Source organism: Primulina tabacum, chromosome 9 (assembly GCF_025594145.1).
Source record: "Primulina tabacum isolate GXHZ01 chromosome 9, ASM2559414v2, whole genome shotgun sequence".
Taxonomy (NCBI): Eukaryota; Viridiplantae; Streptophyta; class Magnoliopsida; order Lamiales; family Gesneriaceae; genus Primulina; species Primulina tabacum.
In genome coordinates this window covers 37,426,035-37,447,968 of record NC_134558.1, presented here as the reverse complement: position 1 = coordinate 37,447,968, position 21,934 = coordinate 37,426,035, and the positions used below count along the sequence as shown (strand labels likewise).

The following is a 21,934-nucleotide window of genomic DNA, read 5'->3' as shown; positions in this document are numbered from 1 at the left end:
ATGGTAAACATGCTCGCAAGCTCGTAAAAATATTGATTCGAGTTTCAATGGTGGTGTCAAGCAGGAGAACATCGAAAAAAAATTCGTGTAAAACCAATAGTTTTGAAGATACCTTACAAAATCATCATCTTCCTAGCCACCTCATGCCCCTGCCAGTTTTGTTGTTCTCTCTTAAATGGGAATTTTTTTCAGTCATCCTTGCTACGAACCGAGAAAAAGGCAAAGAAAAACCAGTGACCAATGATAATATGATAACAATAACACAGTTTGATGGGGGTAGCAAAGACAGAAAAAAGCGATATCTTTCAACAACATTTCAAGAAACAAACGTAAGCCTATTGAGGAAATTGAAGATGGTGGGATGATTTGTAATCCGACATTTCAGCTTGGTATCTTTCCTTGTCTCTCCGTCCCATGTCCTGATATACCTGCACACATTCAATACAGATTTTGAGTTGAAAATAGAGTTTTTCTTTTCTGTCTTGGTCACAAAGTTGTGTTCGGACATTATGATTCATTACAATTTTTTATTTGGGGTGGGGGGAGAGAGTGATGATGTATAATATCGGAGATTTAACAGACAGCATTTAAGCCTAAGCTCAGGTAATATTCATTTAATTTACCCACAAAAGAAACAACAGCCCCAAAAAAACGTTTTAAAGATGCAAAACATATAAATCCCGCTGTAGCCCAAAAACAATTACAGAAAGCAACTGGCAGATAAAAAGGATGCATTTCAACAGAAAAGTGGAGAGATTTGATTACATGCAAAACAAGAAGCATAACTGTAAGAACCAAGATAGATTATTGATCTCTTCGATTATTGATCTCTTAACAGATTGGACAAAATGCTAAAGCCTCACACTTCCCTCATATAGCTAATGAGGAATTTGGTGAGTTTGTATCCGAAATGTGCAAGGGTCTGGTATGCTAGAACCACAAGGCCCCTCTACTTTTTAGTAAAAGTGGAACCTTTTCAAACAAGTTATTCCTAATTTAGGTTCTACATAAGCAACTAAATGAGGCAATTTAGATTTAGGGATAGACAATATAACTTTTCTACATCCTAAAATGTATATATACCTGTTTTTCAGTCTCGGAAAGTCTGCTCCATAACTGGCCAATTTTTTTGCTGATGCCTCTTTCTTGTCCTTGGTATAGTGGTTGAAGTCGATGATACTGCTCCTCGAAAAAGAAAGTATAGCCACTTCTATTTCGCTTAGGCTGACCTGGACCCCTTACTTGGTGATTATGCTTTTTCCGTGAATGGTGAGACGGGTGAACAGAAGAGCTAACACTCAGAGACATGGTAGGTGCCACATGGGTGTGGTAAAGGACACCTTTCAATTCCTCAGGTCCCAAATGAACTGAAACTAAATATCCGTCGTCAAATTTCCCATCAATTGTTCCATTGACTAACATGCCATCCTCCAGTTCGGGACTTGCTGCATATTATATGAGCTCAAATGTTAAGAGATCAAAAAGATATTTTCTAGAATTTTATTTGATAGTATTTAGATCAAGGTGATTGATTGATAAGATTTTGATTGCAAGTTCTAACAAAGATTTTCAATCTTATTTATCTAAAAGTCTTTTCACCAATATAAAAAAGTGACAACGGTATCTAAACAAAGATACTAGTAAATTTTCAGCTCGTGAGACATTGTGTCGTGGATGCAAGTACCAAACCACATAAATGTTGTGTTGCTTGCATGCTTTCTTCATTCTATTTCTAATATTTCAAAATTCAACAGTAACACACACAAGCATGTTGAGTAACATATAAAAAAGACAGTAAAATACTTCATTTGTGACCACAAAAGCAACGAAATAAAAGCCATACATAAAGGTTATAACAGCACCCTCACCCGAAAATTGATCAAAGGCAGCACCATCAACACCATATGACAATGGTGATCCACTTCCATTTGAGCTCACTTGAATAGTTAGCAGAAATAATGAAAAATTAGTAGTTCACCACCACGTAAAAACTTAAATTACAAGTGTACATAAATCAAAGTGAGGTGGTTAAGCTACCAGCTTCTGTTATGGATGGTTCTTCTTTTCGGAAGTAATAAACTTGCTCAAAATGATAGAGCAGCGACAGATAATATTTTCTTAACACAAACGACGCACTAGTAATAGAAGATGGGAACTTGAATGCTCCAATTACTTCCTTCCATCTACGATCTCTCAACACCTGTAGCATTTCAGCCATTAGATGTTGAAAATTCACAAGAAGATGAAGAGAGAGGAACATCAATGAGAACTATCATGGAACAGCGTAAGATGTTAGGTCAGATCCAGTGAAAGGTACTTACTACCTTTCCATTTTGACAATTTTGAGATGAATAAGGATACAAGATGAGAAATTTCCAACTTATTTAGATTGATTTGGCCTTGATATTGGAAAAAATTAACTGTAAATCACAAACAGAATCTAATATCAATCTTCCACGAACCATATCTTAATTTTTCCCTTTCACTGTCTCATGTTTCATTACTGTTTAGCATTTCAAAAATCATCTATGTAGGAAAAACGAAATGAAACATGGAAAGGTAGTATTTGTCCATTATTGAGAAAAAACAACAATAATATTTTCTGAACACACGACACTTATTTTTAGTTAAAATAGACAAATGTAAAAACAGTTACTGGAAAAGTGAAGGCTGACAGTACAGTGTAGTAAATGCTAATTTAAAAAAAGAAAAGAAAAAGAAAGTGTACCTTTTCAATGCCACCTCGAGAGGTTACCTCCACAAAAAGCTGATGTAAATCTAAATGATTTCCTCCTATTGTCGGGACCCTAACAGCAAAAGAATAAATATAGATTAGATACATTCGATAATTTCCTGTATGACTATAATATTCTCCAGAGTTCATACGACAGCAATTCTGTGAGGGTGGAGTGAAATATTCATTAGGAAAAGAGGGGGCTACGGCACAAAAAAATAAAACAAGAAGTATGACAACATAACTCGACATCATTTGCACTATCATTTCATGATCAAATACCTATGCAACGAACCTAAAGTCTAATCAACAGCTGTAGGCTGTTATTCCTCTATTTTGACTTTCCTTATCCAAGAGACACAATTTAAACATGAAAAATGTGGTATCAAAAACTAATCTTTATTAAACAATCAGTCAGGTTTTTGTTCAAGAACTAGCAGCTCTTGTGTTTTCATAGCTAAAGTATGATAATATCATAATTCATAACTACTAATACATGTAAGGACCAACTATGGTAATGTTGAAAAGAGGTCTGACAACCGAGTCCTCAAGGCAAAATGACAAGGCCTAAGAGCTTCAACATAAATGCTAGAGATGAATCATAGCATATTTGATATAAACAAACAACTGGTGATTCCGAACTTCCGCACAGCTAAATCCTCTGAAGAAAATAACTTATAAATCAACTTTTGAAAGCAATTTACAGTGAGAAAGAGCTATATTTGGCCAATGAAGTAAAAAAATTCAGAACTTCCGATGCACAAAAAATTTTCCGACTAATGACAAAAAAATCTTAAGCAAAATCAGTAGATCTCCCTTCAAAAATTACAATTGTTTGATACATTTAACTACTTTTTTACTAATAAATACACTGCCCTTTAATACCAACAGAAATATCTACCATGACCATAAACATCAGTGTTGTGTGTTTCGCAATAAGCGCGCATAATATAATCTTCCCAAAAATGACAAAATCGAAAACCAATAAAATTGACAAGTTTCAAACTCAATCAAAGACAACAGTCAACACTAAAATACCATCAATTCAATATATTCAGCAATTCTAGCAGCGTCCGAGTAACATGCATTCGCAAATCAGACAACAACCAGAGGCCAAAATCCAGGCTGACCCAGGACGAGCTTGTCCTTCTCAAACGAAATTAGGTATATTTTTTTTCCAAGAATCAAGCTTTAATTCAACTACAACCATCAATCTCCTCATGACCAGAGCATTTAAGAACTTCAATTCATAAATCGAGAAACCGACAAAAAGAAGTGTGAACAAGACACCCAGGAAAAAAATTTGAGTACTTAATCGCAAATAACACAACTGATACCTGAATTTGGTACCATAAAAAACGTGAAAAGCCTTGAGCTTTTGCAAGAAAAAATCTGGGTTATGAAGGATTTCTTGATACTCTGCTTCTGGCTTGGGGTAAGAAGTGTACTTTGTACGAGGCGGGTCGTTTGGCATTTTAGTACAAGAGGTAAAAATATGCATCAAGCAAAAACTAATCCTTTCCCATTAGGAGTTCGCAAGAGTTAATTGGATTTTCCCAAGATTTTCACTGTAATAATGCACCGCGAGTTCGAATTTTTTTCACCCTTGAATTGTTCAGGCAAAATCTCAAAGGTTGATGATATATATGGGAAACGATGAAATCGGACTCCCATAAATATTAATTCAAAAAAGAAAGAAGGGTGTGTATTTTACCATTTTATTCGTAATTATTAAAACTCAATTTATTGGTAACAGTATAATTAAAGACAATTAAAACATAATTTAATCAAAATAACATTTAAAACTTAATTTATTCAAAACAATAAAAAAAGTTTAAATTTGAACCATATATTAGTTTCTTGGATCGTTCTTGAGTCTTCTCGGTTTCTTCTCGTTCTTTAAATCCATCGCATTCCATAATAAGCATTATATGTGGTTTGTCTTCACCTCCACAAAACATCATTTCCGATTCCACTGTGAACTAATTACATCGAGAATAAAGAAGATGAAATTTTTCGAGATTGAGTTGGAAGATAAGATATTGAGAGATCGTGTATTGATACAACCTCTAACTTTTCAATTTTTTGTTTTTATTACAGTAGATTTATTTTTTTTAAGTTTGGTCGTCTTCTAAAACTCGACTCCCAGATTATCGAAACATGAGAAAACCCTAGCATTTTGGGTTGTGTTTTGATGAATCTGGGTCGTGTTCACATACACGACCCGGATATCAAAACCCGAACCAGAGAAACCAAATTTTGTATTACTATATGTGGAGCCGAGTTTTCATTAATTTGATTGTATTTTAGATTCATAAAAACTCAACCAAGAGATTGCAAACAACTTAAACATTTTTGAAATCACACTTATGTTTTAATATTAGTTTTACTAAAAGCCGTGTTCGACTCAGAACGAACACATGACCCAGTTTTTAACGTTGTTTTAGTTGGGTCGAATTTATGTGTCTTGGTCGAGCTCGATCCAGATTGAAAAACTCGACCCAAATTTTTCATTTTCTTCATGCCAAATAATAATTTCTCGTTGTTTTATGCATATTTATTTCCCCGTCAAACTTCACATAAATTAGTTTTTTGAGTGCAATGTGACAATTGGATCTCAATACATTGAGACGTCTGATAAAATACGTTCATTTTTGAATGAAAATGATCTGGATCAGTTGGCCCAACAAACTCAATTCGGTGATTTAATTAGTTTGAATCAAATTGTAATTTTTAATGAGTAGACACATCCATGATTGCGGGAGCGATGAATTTTGGATGGTGTATCGCAAGAGGTATGTCCATTTTTTGTTATTGGAGTATTGTTTGATCAATTACCTCAATTGCTCTAAATTTTATCCCACCATATCTAAAGAAGATGGATTTAGGCTTATGCATAAAAAAATCGGCCTAGCATGATGTAACTCGACCAAACGAACATGATGATATGTGACCCAACATGACGCAACACGACCCAAAATGATAAAACCTCAACCAAACATGATGTTACTCGACCCAACATGACGAAACACGATCCAACACGATCAAACTCGACCCAAAACCTATTCTAAAACAAAAGCAGTATCCGACCCAACATGATTCAAGATGAAACTAAGTTATACCTGACCCAAACACTTGAATCCTGCCCAGCACTTGTAAATTACGAAGAATATTTCAATTTTCATTGTAAAACAACAAAAAAATTATTATAAAAGTTGAGTATAAATAACACTTAAATTGTAAAATTATACTCTCGTTTTTCAAATGATATTCTCTTTATTATTTTCTTTGGTTTCCTCTGAGGGAACACGAAAAATTGTAATTTCAGGTGGAAGATTATCAATAATTACTATTTTAACATTATAAAAGTCAATTTTGTAAAATAAATATATTAAGGATAGATATATCACACCATACCGAAAATTATATTCTGTATATCGCATCGAAAATTACGGTATAAGAAAATTTATACCGATATTATATACCGAAAAAACAGTATATCGAAAATTTCGGTATATATATCTAGCATACCGATTATACCGAAATTTTACGGTATACCGAAAATTTTGATACGATAACGGTATATACCGTTTTTAAATTTTATAAACTTATTGTTTTAAAATATTATATATTTACAAATTTTTATATATTTTTTTGGTATTTTGAAATTCCGATATATACCGATATTTTCAAATTAGATAATGTTTATGTACAGAAAATTTCAGTATTGTTATCGTATTATACCGAAATTTTAGATATACCGAAAATTCGATATTTTTTCGGTATAGTAATCTCGATATACCGAAAATTCGATATTTTTTTTCCACACCTAAATATATTAGCTTACCTCATAAAAAAATATAACTATTTACCTTTAAAAAAATTACTTTTCTTTATCGACATGCCAGATCCACCCACAAATTACGATCGAAATAAAATATCAATTACATGAAAAATGAATTTCAAATCTTCAAATTAGAAGTATAATAAAAAAAAAACACATAAATATGCCCACTTTCTCATTGATATCAAGCCCACTGCTGAACGACGATCTGATTCTCAGACTGAACATGAGCTGTAGAGCGCACCTCTTCAATATCATGAATTTTCACCCAATCATAAACATGCAAACATCAATTTACATGTTATTTCGAAAGTTAGATAAATTTTACTACATTGGGTCACTGAAATAATTGTGTATGGAGAATCGAGAATTTTCTTGTTTTTAATAAATATTTCATCAGAAAGCATCGAATTTCAAGAATCATAGATTCAAATCCAATTCAGGTATGGAGGAGAAGTGTGTTTTGTATATATGTTACACTAAACAACATAAATTCAAGCAAACACAAAATCCCAGTAAAATAGATTGCCAGATATACATTAATACAGGTTCAAGAGTTACATCAGCAGGCCCTTTTTCCTAGAAGAAACTGGGATCATATCCATTGGAAGAAGTGGCAAGAATGTAGTAAGCCACAATGTGTCCAAGAGAACCCCAAGCAAGAACATCAACGATGTTGAATCCGACAGGGTCGTTGGATTTGAGAAGGCTGACGTATTCCTTGGCACGTTCATCGCCGGCCTCGAAGTGGGAGATCCCGTTCTGCTCCGGCACCTGTTTGGCCACGTTTTCCCTCTGGAAGGAGAAGAACACGAACCTGCCCAAGAAAAGAGAGAGTCCGGTGCTCAAGCTGATGACTATAGATGGGTTGAGCTCCGCCTTGACGGCGAGGCTACTGCAGCGTTTCTTGGTGGTGAGAGGGCGGTAGAAGGAGGAGGCGGAGGAAGTGGGCTTGAAGTCTGTGGGCTTGTTGAGGGTTCTTAGACCTTGGAAGGTTGGAGTTGAGAAGAGTGTGGAGGCCATGCTGGGAGGAGCTATCAAAGCCTCTTGAAATTTCAATGAAAATTGGATGTGAGAAAAGATAATGATGAGGCTTATATGTTGGGAAGAGATTTGTGGAGGAAAAGGCATGAGGGAAGAAAGAGATTTTGTATGGTGACCTGGCTTTGTGCTATTGGTCGCTAATGGATCAGAGATAGTTAAGACTTGGATTCAGGATTTTGATTTAGTTTCTTATTAATTAAATGAAGGAAGATGTCACCTTGGGATCCGTGGCGCAATGGTAGCGCGTCTGACTCCAGATCAGAAGGTTGCGTGTTCGATTCTCGTCGGGTTCAAATCTCCCGATCCCAAACGGGGTCCGCTTTTGCTTAACAAAATTTATGACCGGCAGATTCATTCACATAAACCAAAAATATTATGATCTGGTGAAGTTTTGTATGGTAATTAAATAACCAAAAATATTATGATCTTAAAAAAAACAAATTATATATATTTATATATCTTTTTTTAACTCTCTCTCTCAAGAAGTATTTCCTCCCGCGGCCCATGTCGTCTTACCATTCATAGTATTTAGAATTGCTTTAAAATCTAAGATATAGTAAGAATTATTTAAAGATGATATTGTATGTATGTTTAGAATGAAAAAACAATCCATTAAAACTTCACATAAAAACATCAAGCATGAACTTAATCTGATCTTTTTCCATCAATCAATGCATGAATATTATAACAGAAAACAAAGAACAAACAATCATATAGCAACTACACGTGAGATGAATCATCGGAGCCAACCACATTTTTTTGTCGCGAAAAATCGAATTCTTCTCATAATTTCACATAGAACAAACATGGAAGTCATAAGCGAAATCTTTACAAAGAAAATTATCGAATGAACTCATGAGAGAACTAAGTACACGTGGAAACTTCTTTAAATAAGCTGCATTGACAACACAAGGGAAGCAGCTACAAGAATCAGCATTGGCAAAAGTTCAGACATCTTCCCACTGCCGCTTGAATTACCAGATTTATCTGACAGTGCAGCTGATGGTGGTAGTGCAGGGCATTCAAGGCCCAGCTTCCCTTCTCGGCACTCACTGGCAAATAGACCTGGTGGGTACTTTCCGTAAAGATTGATATAGCTGAACATGGTAGAAGCACAGTCATTCGATAAGTCATTCAAATCATCCACATATGGACAGGAAAAGTCTTTTAATGCTGAACAGCATAGGTTGGGTGGGTATTGAGGTCCCTTGCACCTGCTGGTGATGATGGTGTAGTTCTGGAACTCGAAGTTCACAGGGCAGGCTGTAGAAACAAATTATATTATTGCAATTAAGAACCAGTCGACTCAAACTTTGACATATTGAGCTTTTGCGATTTCATTAACCTTTAAGATAAAATCAAACCATAGTTAATTTCAAAAATAAAAAATCAAACCATAGTTTGTAAATACGGAATACAGTGATCGCTACCTAGCAATATGCTGAAATTAACAGGAATGATAAGAATCTCTTAACAAAAGTATTGAAGGAAAGTATCCACTTGCACTCGAGCCATTACCAAATCTGACTGGAACCAAATTTCTTCAGTCTCGTCGAACTACTATAAAGTGAAGTGTTTCCTCTAATTAGAAAATAAAAGATTCAGCCTGCTCCCAAAAAACTGTTGGAAACTATAAGTGTATTGATTTTTGGGAGCAAGAAAAATGGCTATTGTAATTTGGGAAGAGAGACAATTTGATTTGTTTGGTCGAGCCAAGAGTTAAAACTTTTTGTCCTTAGAAAGATATTACCTTGTTACAGTACTTACGGTTGTTGGCAATTTGTCTCCCAATATATGACACTCGAACCACTATTTCAAGATAGCATCGCTATAAATCATGAAATCTATAAACCAAAAAATATTTAGATGACATAGACCACTAACACAAACAATCGTCTATCAATAGTCCAATACCAAGGCTCATTTGCCACTGTATCGCCTCCAGCTGAAAGGGAACGTTGAAAACAACTTGATATTTTTCTATCCTAGTTGAAACGTTGAAGCAGACAAGTAAAAGGCCAATGCCCATCTTGCTTTCGTTTTTCCAAATTAAGTTCAATAATTTATCAGTTGAAGTACTCAGATCTTTACACACTGTATATCTTGGGACAAAAACAAAAAGAAAAGAAAACTTAAGCATCATATTTCAAGATTTTCATTTCAATCAGATAATCTCAATCTACAATAGATCTGACAAGTGCGAAGGCGTGATGACAGGACTACCCAACAAAAATCTTTCCGATCAGAATATTACGATAAAAAGATGCAAAACAAGAGAAGCGAAAAGGTCAAGAAAATATAAGAATATTACGTTTCTTTGCCTGAAGAAGCCTCCTCTCACTCAAAATTTGGGATCCAAATATACCATCTGCATCAAAAATGTCAAAAAAAACAAACAAACAAACAAACAGACCATTAGCACTTACGAAAAGAAAATCGCGAAAAACCGTATTGATGGATAGAAACTCGCGAACCTGAAATGAAGGTAGAAGTTGAGAAGGCGGTGAAAAGGGACAAACATAGAACTAAAACCAAACAACAATTCAACTGACACGAACCCATTATCCTCGGAGTACAATTCAACCGATTCTAACTCAGATACACGGACATCAACATAGAAGTACAGAGATTTCAGCTAGAAATTGAACATAAAACCCAAAAAAAAAAAATCCCGGGAGCTGTAATCCAATGCTAAGAATCAGATCTCCTACTGTGGCGCAGTTTGGAATGAATCTAGCTGGGCATCTGCCTGCCGTAACTGTATATATTAAATATAGGAGTGGTATATATGCGGGTATGATAACATGGAAAGCACACAGCGAGGTGCCAGTTTTCAACGCGGAAATGGGTGAAGTTGATTCCACCTCCGCACTTTGAACGGGTAAACCTTCAAGGTTGGACATTTTTATATTTTTATTTAAGAAAATAACTGTGAATTTTTTTATTGAACAATTAATTTATAAGAACAATCATCAAAAAATGATTTCACATACTTCATATCTTACCAGATTCAGAGCACCGATCAGTTGGAGCTGAATCTGATACGAAGTGAAAATTATATTATACAGATTAGAAAGACAGGAGTTAAATTCTCCGATATTTGGATAGTGTGATTCTTCATATTTTAACATCAGTTGACATAATACAGATAGAAACACCAGCATAAAAAATGGCAGTCAGTTGAAATTAACTAATCTAACAATTTATTTGAGTAATTTTCTAATCTCGAAATTCCAAGATTGTAAAATCAAAATAATAACGAATTTTGTTTATGAAATATATATATATATAGGTAAAATTTGTGAGACGGTTTCACGGGTCGTATTTTGTGATACATATATCTTATTTGGATCATCCATGAAAAAATATTACTTTTTATGTTAAGAATATTACTTTTTATTGTGAATATTGGTAGAGTTGAAACGTCTCACAGATTAATATTTGTGAGGCTGTCTCACAGAATACCTATTTATATATATTAACACAAATATTCTCACAAATCAGTTTTATGATACGAGACTGTTCCACTATGACTTACTCTTATTATATATCAAAAAACTAGATAAATTTTTTTTATATCTTGAAAGCTCTGGTAAATATTGTTTTTAAAATACATTCTAGAATTTTCAATATCAACAAAACTCAAAATATCGAAATGAATGATTTTTGTTATTCCCGTCAGTATCGTCAAACTACTTGATTTAAAATATATTAAATTTCACCACGTGATTGATATATTAAATGGCATCTTTTAAATAAATAGTTAAATATAATAAAATCTTTGTAATTTTTTTATAAATACATAAATATAAAGTATTTAATTTACAATTAAATAATATTATATCAATATTTAAAGAAAAATAAAGTTTAATTTATGAAGCTTTTGGGCTATTTTTATGATTCGCACGCACTTTGTTTTTTACGCAACTTATAGAACTAGAAATCATCGACAACTGTAAAATTATTTCCACTTAACTACATTAATAGCATATTCTATGCAAATAAATGTTGCCATGAATCGGTTATTCCAAGTAGATAACGTTTGCAAATAGTTATATTTCGTACGCAACATATAGAACTAGAAATTAATCTTCAATTTTCCTTGTCTGATAATTAACTATTTAACTATTTGAAATTGTTATACCTTATATGAATAAATCTCTTGTAAAATGATGAATATATTTATTTATGAGACAGATAAATCATATTTATATTTACAATAAAAAAACTTGACATATAAATAATATTTTTTCATTGATAACTCAAATCAAATATATATCTCACAAAATTGACCAGTGAGGTCATCTCACACGAATTTCTGTTTTATTATATAGGTGCAAATATATCAGAACAAAATATCAATTTTAGTTATATGTATTAATGTACAACAATTTTAGCCATATATATTTCTTTGAATAAAAATCTTTTTAATTATACTCTTTTGATCAATTTTAATATTTTCAACCTAAAATCATATAATTAAATTATCAATATTATTATTAATTTTTTTTATTAGTATATAATTAAAAAAATTTATCGAGATATGTTTGACAACATAATTATAAATTTTAATAATGATATTAATCATTTAATTATATTATTTTGACAAAAAAGATTAAAATGGATTTAAAAACATATAAATACATGACAATAGTTAACTCATCAAATATACAAAATTTAAAATATCACACATTAATAAATGAGGTACTAAAATTGACATTTTGACTTTGATATATTTATTGGAAGCCGCGATGAATATGGTATTAGCTAGATATTTGCAGTAATAGTGTCACCCATTTTCCCCTCCATTTTTATGGGGGCATAAATGGAGGCCTTTAGTTTTGAAAAACCCGATTCCAACAGGCAAGGTCAATTAACCAGGCCCATTCAAACTCTAAATACTTGATATTAACATCCTCTACCCATTGCAACACCGATCAAGAGTCCGTCATGAAACATAAGAATAAAACATAATCAGCACGTGAAACAATTTTGAGTTCATACACGAAACGAAGTTCAAGAAAAAAAAGGCGAGAGATAAGAAGTTCGTGCTTGAAGAAGGTAAAAAAAGCATAAAATTCCAACAAACATGAAATGAAGAACTCCAAGATAGGCCTGATTGCACTAGGTCAACGCAAACAAATGAATGGCGTATTATGATTCCATCAATATCAAAGAAAAGAAACTGAAATAAAGTCTTTCAACCTCAGCCTATATCCCAATAAATATTTCTATACTCATTTCAAGAGTTTATTTACATCGACTAGGTTCACTATACGCTACCAAGTGTATGGGTAATGGGCCCAAGGGCATGCAAGTGAAAACAAATTATTGATTCTTTTATAATAAAAGTGACGATGTGTGTAAATATTTGCGTTGGCTCAGCCATGTTTGCAACGCAGTGGAAAAAACACCTCAGACAGCGAAAAAAGTAAGATGCCGCTATCTCCAGGTGCTCACGATGAAAATGAGCAATGGCTCTAAATACCAAAATATGGCTACCTGTTGTGGAGTTGAATTCATATCTTGACCATCCGCCATTTAACAGAACAATCTGCGCCGCTGCGAAGTGAAAGTTCAAAATTGCTTGAAGATTATTTGGCAATCACAGAATTTTTTACTTACCAAAAGAGGAGGATGGAAATATATATATATATATATATATCCTTAAACATGTGATGATGGGAGGGGGGGCAGGGATCGAGAATGATTAGAAATGATTTAAGAGGTTAGCATTGCTTGGGCAAATGACTTACGTAGAATCTGGTTTCCTGTATATTCTCCAGCAACTGGGTTATCTCAAGCTGCTTTATCACTGTAGCTTGTAATAACTGAAAAAAACACAAGAATGGGTCAATTCGTCCATGCCTAAAATCTTTCAATAAATAAAGCATGATTCTCACCTGCTTTGTCTTTTCGAGGTCAACTTCAACAGATTTGATGCGATCCAGCGATTGTTCAAGCATTTGTTCCTTCTCTTGTGGAATTTCAGCAGGCTTCTTGTTGAGCTGCTCCAACAAATTTTCCAGTCTCTGAAGACGTTGGACACATGGAAAGAACCTATCCTCTTCATTAACAACTTCTGTACCAACAGCCAAGTCGGCATTTGGTTCTGGTTCACTTTCCAACATATGGGAAGGATATACGTAGGTCTGTCTTCTCCAATATTCACCGGGTGCATTTCGAATAACCGAAAAAAAATTGATGATGATGGATATTAATGTTCTCGTCATATACCGGAAACTTCTCTTCAGAATTTTCTCTTGGATAGCCTCCAACCAATTCATGACTAAAGTACCTAAAACAATTAGAAAACGGTGCATAAAATGGAATAATGTGTTTAAATAATGGAAATATCAACCAACTTTATCGGTGCATCAAATGGAATAATGTTTAAATAATGGAAATATCAACCAACTTTATCAACGTTGGATTTATTTACCCACTCACATCATCAAGGCAGAATGATTGTATCGTGTTAAATTTGGAAGGAAGAAAGCATGGAACAACTATGCCAAAATGTACGTTCAACTGAAACGAGTTTAAAAACGTCCAAGCAATAATATCGTTCATCAAATTACATGTAATGCAAAACCAGTACGACAATATTGTAAAAACACAGACCTTCAATATTTGCTCTTGCATTGCCATTTGAATTTCTTGCACCGTATCTATTGAAAGACTTGTTTTCCCCTCCTTGTTCATGATCACCGTCTTTATCAGCTGAACTAAAATAGTCATCACAGCTATAGTAGACACAAGGATCGGATGTACTGGCCTACACCAATCATATTTTTTCATTCACATGAGTAAAAATGCAAGCAACTGCACAAGAGTCAAGGACAATGCAGAGCAATATTGGACAAGGGAGTAGGAGGAACGTGCTATACATCACTTGGTAAGGACGGGGTGGAGCAGGTACAAGTATATACGGGATATTTTGGAAAAGATGCTTGGTCGAAAAAACATTTTAAAAAAAATAACCCATCCCAATGTAAAGAATTATATTGGAGAGGGTTGGTTTTAAAAAACTAGAAAATAGTTTGACCAAGGTTAGTTTTTTGACTGCCCCGTATATATACGGGCATAACAAGTAAAGATCAATAAGCAAAAAAAAAGTAAAGATCAGGGAAACATCATAAAAAATTGATCATTATAAGTTTCCTATAACAAACTCACTACTTCATGAACAGGGTCCGTTTTCGAGAACAAAGGTCCCCGTTGTCTAGATGGAGAACAAGGATCTTCAACATATGATCCTGATTCACATGTGCGTGTATTGCTGCATTTCCCCTGATAATTAGACAGTAAATATTCGTAACTTGTGGAGTTTTTATTTGAACCAAATTATAATTTGCTGCATTTATTACCTTCAGTGGTCGGAACCTAATACATGAGTGAATTTTCTGCTGGTCATTTGCTAATTGAGCTATCTGCCTCAACCCAGATGCTTCTGCATTATATACAAGCTAGAAATAGACAGATACATCCGATGACCTTGTGAAAGAAAGCAAGTCACATGTTCAAGAACAAAGGGGATAAGTCTACCTTCATAACTTCAGGATCATTCCAAGGGCCCTTATTAGACATCAGGCAACCTCCCTCGACATTGCAAATGCATGATCCACCCAAAAAGTCAGGCAACTGGCTGTAAACAAAATAAAAATTAAAAAAAGAAGATGCACATGATATTTTTTATTGGAAGTCATAATGAGGTAGAAACAGAGAGAAGTAAACCTAGGGTCGATGATTTCCAGTAGTTTCCCCGTAGATTTAGGGTCCAAAACCTGTAGCAAAGTGAACAAATATATGCAATTAATTGGAATTCCAGTAAATAGGAAATAGACAGTAATGTTTAAAAAAACTATGCATATCCTTTACGTGAATTTTTCCAATAGTTTTAGCATCCAAAAACTTCTGTGCCGCAGGCCAAAGAACCTTCCTGAATCCTGCTCCAGCATTAACAATATACATGTGATGTAGGGTCTGCAAATAGTCGGGCATACACAAATCAAATAGATTACTAGTGATGTCTGAAAGATTGTTTCTGATTCGAAACAAAATTGACATCAGAGCAACAAAAATACCTCTGGATAGTAACTGTTGTCAATCTTTGCCATGGCTGCTAATAGATTAGCTGCGGTCTTTGTGAAATTTTTAACCCCCTAGAGTCACCATTCATGAAATTATTTTAAAATGTATCACCTTACAGTTAAAGCATTTTCATTATTAACAAAAACGAATCTAATGAGATTACTGGGAAAATCAGAACATATTTCAGCATTTTGGGAGAAACAACAGGTTAGCACTCTAATCACAATGACAAATAATCCTGAGGCTAAAAAATTAACTTTCGGACCATAAAAATAAATGTCGAGCGGTCCATTCCCACAAACTGAAGGCAATATTCTATTTAGGTGACAAATGGGTAATTCAAAGTTAAGTAGAAACTAATATCATAATTTTTAAAATTGAAGGTTAAATCAACAAACCAGGCCATGGACGTCCAAAATCGTGGTTGTTGAACATATTCTTCTCTTTTCAGCAATGGAACAAGCTGGGAACTTGTCATATAGAGCCCTTTCAAATTCCTGAACATGATATTTTAAATATCGTTCAACTGACGTGATACGCATTAGTTTACTAGGGTGAGCTTTTCCAAGCCTTTCAATGTAAACAGGCCTTCCTTCTCTATCAACTCCATGATATCCTTGGGGGTAATATTGCAAGACTTCATCCAGCTCCTCGAATTCAAAGTCCTGAAAGCCAGTAGTTTGTGGGTAATATATGACAGTATAGTGCTATAATAACAAAGACAGCCTGTTAAAAAATCAGAGTCCGTAGGGTCAAAACAATTGCATGGAAAGCACAGGATCGCATTGGGAATGGAAAAAATATTAAAACTCTCATCTCCTAGTTTCTGTGTGCTATATATTCACCTCCAGTATTGTGTCGGCTCCAAATTCGTTTCTCCAGTTAAGCATTTCTTCCCACATTTTAATTGTCTTGTCAACGTTGAAGTCTCTTGCTTTTAAAAACCTAGAAATCAAAACTTGAAAAGTAAGAGTAAACCAATAAGAATCAATACAGAAAAACATAAAACAAGCAAGGAATCCAGTAAATAAAGGAAACGAGAGGAAGAATTTTCGTCTATCCATTATCTTCGTAGGGAAAAATTTAGAATCCGGGAAAGGGACACCCCATCTTACAACCATCTCACCCACCTCTTGGAAGCTTCTCCAGGATTATAAAAAAGTCATAAAATAGTATGTCCATCAAATCGACATGTTCAAGAGTCAATTTAACTTCATGAATCAAAAGAAACGTTGAAAAACTCGTGTTTATTTTTCTTTCACAATTACTCCCACAACAAAGAATTAACTTGCCAATTACATTGGAAAGAAACAGTGACAACAAATTTGTAACATTGTAGTTTATAAATGTTATACAATTTCTTTATCAGACAATTGCTATGGTTTGAACCCCTTCATGTGTAAATCACAACATGCAAAAAGGATGGGATCCCCAGAAAAGCAAAAATAGACTCACCTCAGCAAAGTATGGTAATCATCATGTCTAACTGGTAATAAATCCCTATCAAGGAGGTTTTGACGCAGTTCACAGACAGTACTCTCCTCTCTGGCGTCCCGTACGTCCTCAATGGAAACGGAAGACACTCTAAAATCAACTTTCCTTTTCCCTCTTTTTTTTAGAGAATGTGTGAGCTTGTTTGAAGCATTTATTGCTTTCTTCTTTAGAGAACCGATTTTCGATCTCCTTCTTTCATCATCCGAATTTTCATAATATGATTTCCGATCCTTGATTTCATCATTTAATTCCAGTACTTCAAATCCTAACATATCAAACATCGATGTTTGGGGATAAAGTGATTAAGAAGCCCATTTCTAATCTAAAACACCATGGCTGAGTAACGATGGCGTAAACAACTCAAATAATGAAGAAGAGCAGCTAATAACCACACACCTGACATGTCAGCTGGATTCCGAAGAAGAAGCTGGCGTAGAGGGGAAAAAAAAGCTTGATCCTATGTTCAAAATTATTGGTAAAGAAACCACCAAAACTAAAGCAGCACTGCATCTTCAACATATCAGTGGATTAGTTGAACATACTTTCATGAATAATAAAATGCACGAAAGGATCATTTATGAGGAAGCAGAATAATCCAAATTTCAAATACTGAACCATGTAAATTTTTGGGACAAAGCCAACTTTTTGTTTGTGCATATGCCGTGATAGGTTCAAGCATGGTGTCCAAATATCGTGAAGCCCTTTCCTTCTTTTCTTTGCTTCCTCAGATATTTCCCATGAATTCATAGAGAAATCTTAAAATCTTCTAAAAAATTCACAAGTAAATTTGAACGGCAATTTGCACCAGATCTGGAAAATTTACATTTGAAACTAGCTACCACGATTCCATAAGCAATTTCATGGTCCACTAGCGAGAGAACAATGAGAAAACTTCGAGCTCAAATACTTTATCGCATATTCAGGTCAAAATGTGTCAACCAACTGTTGAACCGACACAACGAAACATTTGATGAAATTGCCTCAGCGAAGGACATAAACTATCCCGTCACGGAAACAATAATTTCTTCCATCTACGACACCTAAAACCTCTATAAACTTAGTTTTCAACAATGTCATTAAATTCCCCGGATCTCACCAGACGTTTAAATCCAAAACCATAAAATATTTCTGAAAACAGTAAAATAAAACATGAAAATCACACAGTTCATCGCAATAAACCAATTCACGCCAAAGCTATCACGAATATTCACGATAGAAGAAAAACGAAGAGCAACTTACGAATAAACCTTGACAATCGATAGCAGCAGGATCGCAATACTCGTACGCCTATCGCATAGATTTTATCGTACTCATTTCACGAAGAATCAAAATCACGCACTGCACGACCAAAAACCTTGGAAAACACGAGTTTTCTCCATAAATACAAAATTCCTCAAAAAAAAATTGCCGCTACTGAGATCCAAACCAAAGATCTGATCGATTCTAGTTATTTCTGTATATTGTACAAAATATATAGGTGTGTGTAGCGTACAAATGCGTGTATGTATAGGTTTTGTGTTGCAGCCTTTTCCCTGTTCTGCCACTCAACCAAAACCTGAAGGCTTCTCCCTCCGCTTATTTGACACCCAGTTGTTCCTTATACTGAAATGGGTCCCACCCAAGGAAAGTGGAAATTTCTAGCATCTTTTTTTTTTTTCCAGCATAAAATTACTGTCTTCTGATTTAATACTGAAATGGGTCCCACCCAGTTTTGTACCTTTCGATTCAACCGAGGCTCTCTGTTGCTCAACAGAGTTGGGGATGTTTTTTTTACTGGTTTGACCCGCATATTTTTTACCATTTCAGATTGCACGTGTCAAGCTTTTCAGTATTTAATTAATTAATCAATTAATTTATTATTAAAACGATAAGGATTTTAATTTGTGGGGGAAAAAAAAAAGGATCAGTGATATACGATATCCAGCAGAGACAGGCTCGGTCCATTTTCGATAGTTTTGAGAGAATTTATGCTCAATATCCATATAGTTTCGAGATATCATCTTAATGGTTAGGATCTATTATGCTGTCATCTCAATCGTTCAGATCTATCAGGATATATAAGGACCCACTTTGGGCTTTATTTATCCAGATTCGATGAGAGGTTGCCCGAGAGCTCACCTCAGCCAACCTCTCATACTTCCATAATCTCGTCGATCAGCAAGGCGTGTACGGCCTCCCAGCATATGTTATCACATCAATTGAGAAAGTCTTGGCCAACTTCCCAAACCGAGCTTCCATAGAAAGCTTGGACTCGCTCAGTACACGTCAAACGAGCTCTTGCCTCAAGGAGCCTCCACTTAGATATATCAACATGTAATCCGCAGAAATAAAGCTCATATAGATTTAATCTAAACTTATCTAAGATTAATCTAAGATTCTGATAATCCAGAGTCCAACTGATTTAGAACTTTACAAATATCAGAGTTTTAGTCGTCAAATAATTTTACCCACACATGGACTCTTCTCCTATAAATACCAGGTTCTAGTCACTATTTATTCAACATACATTCAATCATTTGGAATATACGCATTATTCTGTCTATTTTTTATTTGCTGATTTGAGCGTCAGAACAACCTTATGGCTCTATTCTAAGTGTGCTTCCAGATTCGAGGTCCGATCAGAGCTTCCCAAACGAGATCCGACCTCCCTACAGGCTTCGCGATTTTCATCAATATCAATATATATTATTATAAACATGTAATGGCAATCGTCGGTGTCAAAATATTGCACGTGCAACGAACAGATTCAGGCAAGCTTTTAGGCAAATAAAACATGAACTGGTCCCGCACCTCGTATTAACAATATGCATCTTCTTTCGGTAGCTTATCGTGGAACAAATGCAAAAGTTAAGAGTGTTTGATTTAAAACATACTACATGCGAGTGAGTTGAAAATATTGGTGTTGGTACGACAATCCTCACATATGAGGAATTGCAAATTTTATGGTTTCTTTGTATTGTATGTTATTGTTTTAATTTTATAACCACCAGCTGCGTTAACAACTTATTTTATGATTTTAAAACAAAATATTTACAAGTAATTCATATTCCAAGCATTATTAAAAAGGTGAACGCTTGAGAAAAATGTCTGTCAAAATTAATATATTATTTATGATGGTTTATTTTGTGTGAGAATTATGAGATGAATAGGTCATATATATATATATATATATAATCTCTGTCTCTTTCATTACATTATAAAGTGAACATAGAAATACATTTATGACTCAATTATTACATGGGATCTATAATAGTATCTTACCATATATTAAGTTTTGGGTAGAAGACAGTCAAATGGGAGAAAGCGATGGATGATCTATTTGAAAATGAGAGGAGAATAAAGAAAATAGAATGGGGAAGACCGAATGTTGTGGTACATAGTCGAGTGATGAATATAGCACGCCCATTGTCCCCTCTTAGTGCCACAACTCATTGACCAATTTCGCTTGGGGAAGATAAGAAAATCATAGTTTTTGGACTAAATTACATTTTCTTTTTCTCTAATTTGCACCTATTTTATTTCGATCTTGTTAACAGTGAATTTGAATTTTTTTGTCATATCACGATGAATTTTTATTTTTAGCCTTTTACATTTTTTTTTATAAAAAAAAATGAGTTCATCGTGTCTTCTATGTCAGAGGAGAGGTTATTGAGCATGGAGGATTGCGACAAAGCACCGACAGCAGCTTGCCCTGAGTCCACGTTACATCATGTGGTAGAAAATCATTCCCATATTAATTAATGAGTAGAGATGGCGAAGGAAGAAAGTACGAGACACAATTGAAATGTCATTATCTTGTTTCATACAAATGGAAAGATCCGCGCGGTCTAAATCAAGATGCACTGCAAAAAGAAATTTAAATTTTTGAAGGCAAAAATCATACGTCCGTCACATAAAAATCTAACTAGGTGAATCGGAATAATTTTGTGATAGTTAAACATCACCAATTATAAGGGAAAGTTTCGTGTTTCAAAGTTGCATACGGATATCGGCGGTATTTATCTCACATTCGAGTTCTACCGAAATATATAATACATATAGATCTCACTTATAAAAATAAATTTTCATCTTTAGATACATTCTCGTAATCGCATTGACGATTTTTGAGATCTGTGGACTAAGTTAATTCGAGGCATAACAGTATGGTCAGTATAATTAGCCCTAGTATTCCTATATTTGTCATTTTCATTAGAATCACAAACATCCTCCATCGGCAGAGTACAACAAGAAAATAAGTTAATCCAGAAATTTGATGGTCAAATCGGTTCATCCAGTTTTATTTTTTTTATACTTTTGTATAAAAATAAAAATCGGTTAAACTGAATAAAGTTAAACTTCTATTTTTTTATTTGCCTTTACTATAATTTTTAAATAAAAATACTCATTTATTAAAAAAATTGGTTTTTTTTATACAAACAAAAAAAATCGGTTTTAATTTGGTTCAATTTTTTTATTTAATTTTGAATTAAATCGATTTTGTCGATAATTTTGATTTAACTGAAATTCTGGCCATACCTGATTTATCAATGGTAATATAATTATTTAATATTATTTTTAAAATTTGCAGCATTATTACTCCTTATTGCGATTATTTTGCTAGGACATCTCCAATGGGAGCTCCTTTGTCCGCTGCTCAACTAAATTAATACTTTTATATTAAAATATTATCAAATATATTATATATTATTATTTTATTAAATATATTAAAGAAATTAAAATTTAAT

General features: G+C 34.0%; 4 protein-coding genes and 1 non-coding gene across 5 annotated transcripts; 1 reads left to right on the top strand and 4 right to left on the bottom strand.

Annotated features, from left to right (window-relative positions):
- Positions 1 to 228: 228 nt before the first annotated feature.
- LOC142555809 (high mobility group B protein 10-like) lies at positions 229 to 4,364 on the bottom strand. The gene is made up of 6 exons (XM_075666903.1): positions 4,072 to 4,364; positions 2,729 to 2,807; positions 2,038 to 2,200; positions 1,869 to 1,937; positions 1,084 to 1,445; positions 229 to 428 (listed from the first exon to the last, which is right to left on the bottom strand). The coding sequence occupies exons 1-6, from the start codon at positions 4,233 to 4,235 to the stop codon at positions 336 to 338; spliced, it is 930 nt and encodes a 309-aa protein (XP_075523018.1). The 5' UTR covers positions 4,236 to 4,364; the 3' UTR covers positions 229 to 335.
- Positions 4,365 to 7,024: 2,660 nt separating this feature from the next.
- On the bottom strand, positions 7,025 to 7,657 carry LOC142555806 (photosystem I reaction center subunit V, chloroplastic-like). The gene has a single exon (XM_075666901.1). The coding sequence runs from the start codon at positions 7,599 to 7,601 to the stop codon at positions 7,158 to 7,160; it is 444 nt and encodes a 147-aa protein (XP_075523016.1). The 5' UTR covers positions 7,602 to 7,657; the 3' UTR covers positions 7,025 to 7,157.
- Positions 7,658 to 7,843: 186 nt separating this feature from the next.
- Positions 7,844 to 7,915, top strand: TRNAW-CCA (transfer RNA tryptophan (anticodon CCA)). The gene has a single exon. It is a non-coding gene; the product is annotated as a tRNA-Trp (tRNA).
- A 402-nt stretch (positions 7,916 to 8,317) lies between these two features.
- LOC142555805 (GPI-anchored protein LLG1-like) lies at positions 8,318 to 10,507 on the bottom strand. The gene is made up of 3 exons (XM_075666900.1): positions 10,097 to 10,507; positions 9,934 to 9,990; positions 8,318 to 8,885 (listed from the first exon to the last, which is right to left on the bottom strand). The coding sequence occupies exons 1-3, from the start codon at positions 10,182 to 10,184 to the stop codon at positions 8,509 to 8,511; spliced, it is 522 nt and encodes a 173-aa protein (XP_075523015.1). The 5' UTR covers positions 10,185 to 10,507; the 3' UTR covers positions 8,318 to 8,508.
- A 2,244-nt stretch (positions 10,508 to 12,751) lies between these two features.
- On the bottom strand, positions 12,752 to 18,803 carry LOC142555804 (phosphatidylinositol/phosphatidylcholine transfer protein SFH13-like). The gene is made up of 15 exons (XM_075666899.1): positions 18,450 to 18,803; positions 17,607 to 17,714; positions 17,172 to 17,475; positions 16,562 to 16,661; positions 16,115 to 16,381; positions 15,710 to 15,787; positions 15,504 to 15,608; positions 15,360 to 15,409; positions 15,171 to 15,270; positions 14,993 to 15,091; positions 14,802 to 14,915; positions 14,247 to 14,400; positions 13,526 to 13,920; positions 13,379 to 13,453; positions 12,752 to 13,184 (listed from the first exon to the last, which is right to left on the bottom strand). Exons 2-15 carry the CDS (start codon positions 17,611 to 17,613, stop codon positions 13,164 to 13,166), a joined length of 1,869 nt encoding a protein of 622 aa, XP_075523014.1. The 5' UTR covers positions 17,614 to 17,714; positions 18,450 to 18,803; the 3' UTR covers positions 12,752 to 13,163.
- Between the last annotated feature and the right edge of the window lie 3,131 nt (positions 18,804 to 21,934).

Bases quoted from the DNA above. Each gene is read 5' to 3' on its own strand.
- LOC142555809 (XM_075666903.1), bottom strand. From the start codon at position 4,235: ATGCATATTTTTACCTCTTGTACTAAAATGCCAAACGACCCGCCTCGT. The intron at 1,938-2,037 runs GTAGCTTAACCA...TAACTATTCAAG, and splicing joins ACCATCCATAACAGAAGCTG to TGAGCTCAAATGGAAGTGGA. The intron at 1,446-1,868 runs GTGAGGGTGCTG...TATAATATGCAG, and splicing joins TGCCTTTGATCAATTTTCGG to CAAGTCCCGAACTGGAGGAT.
- LOC142555806 (XM_075666901.1), bottom strand. From the start codon at position 7,601: ATGGCCTCCACACTCTTCTCAACTCCAACCTTCCAAGGTCTAAGAACC.
- LOC142555805 (XM_075666900.1), bottom strand. From the start codon at position 10,184: ATGGGTTCGTGTCAGTTGAATTGTTGTTTGGTTTTAGTTCTATGTTTG. The intron at 9,991-10,096 runs GTTCGCGAGTTT...TTTTTGATGCAG, and splicing joins AACTTCTACCTTCATTTCAG to ATGGTATATTTGGATCCCAA. The intron at 8,886-9,933 runs GTAATATTCTTA...TTGTTTCTACAG, and splicing joins GCTTCTTCAGGCAAAGAAAC to CCTGCCCTGTGAACTTCGAG.
- LOC142555804 (XM_075666899.1), bottom strand. The intron at 15,788-16,114 runs GTTTGTTGATTT...TGGTGACTCTAG, and splicing joins TTTTGGACGTCCATGGCCTG to GGGGTTAAAAATTTCACAAA. The intron at 14,916-14,992 runs GTAATAAATGCA...TCTAATTATCAG, and splicing joins TTAGGTTCCGACCACTGAAG to GGGAAATGCAGCAATACACG.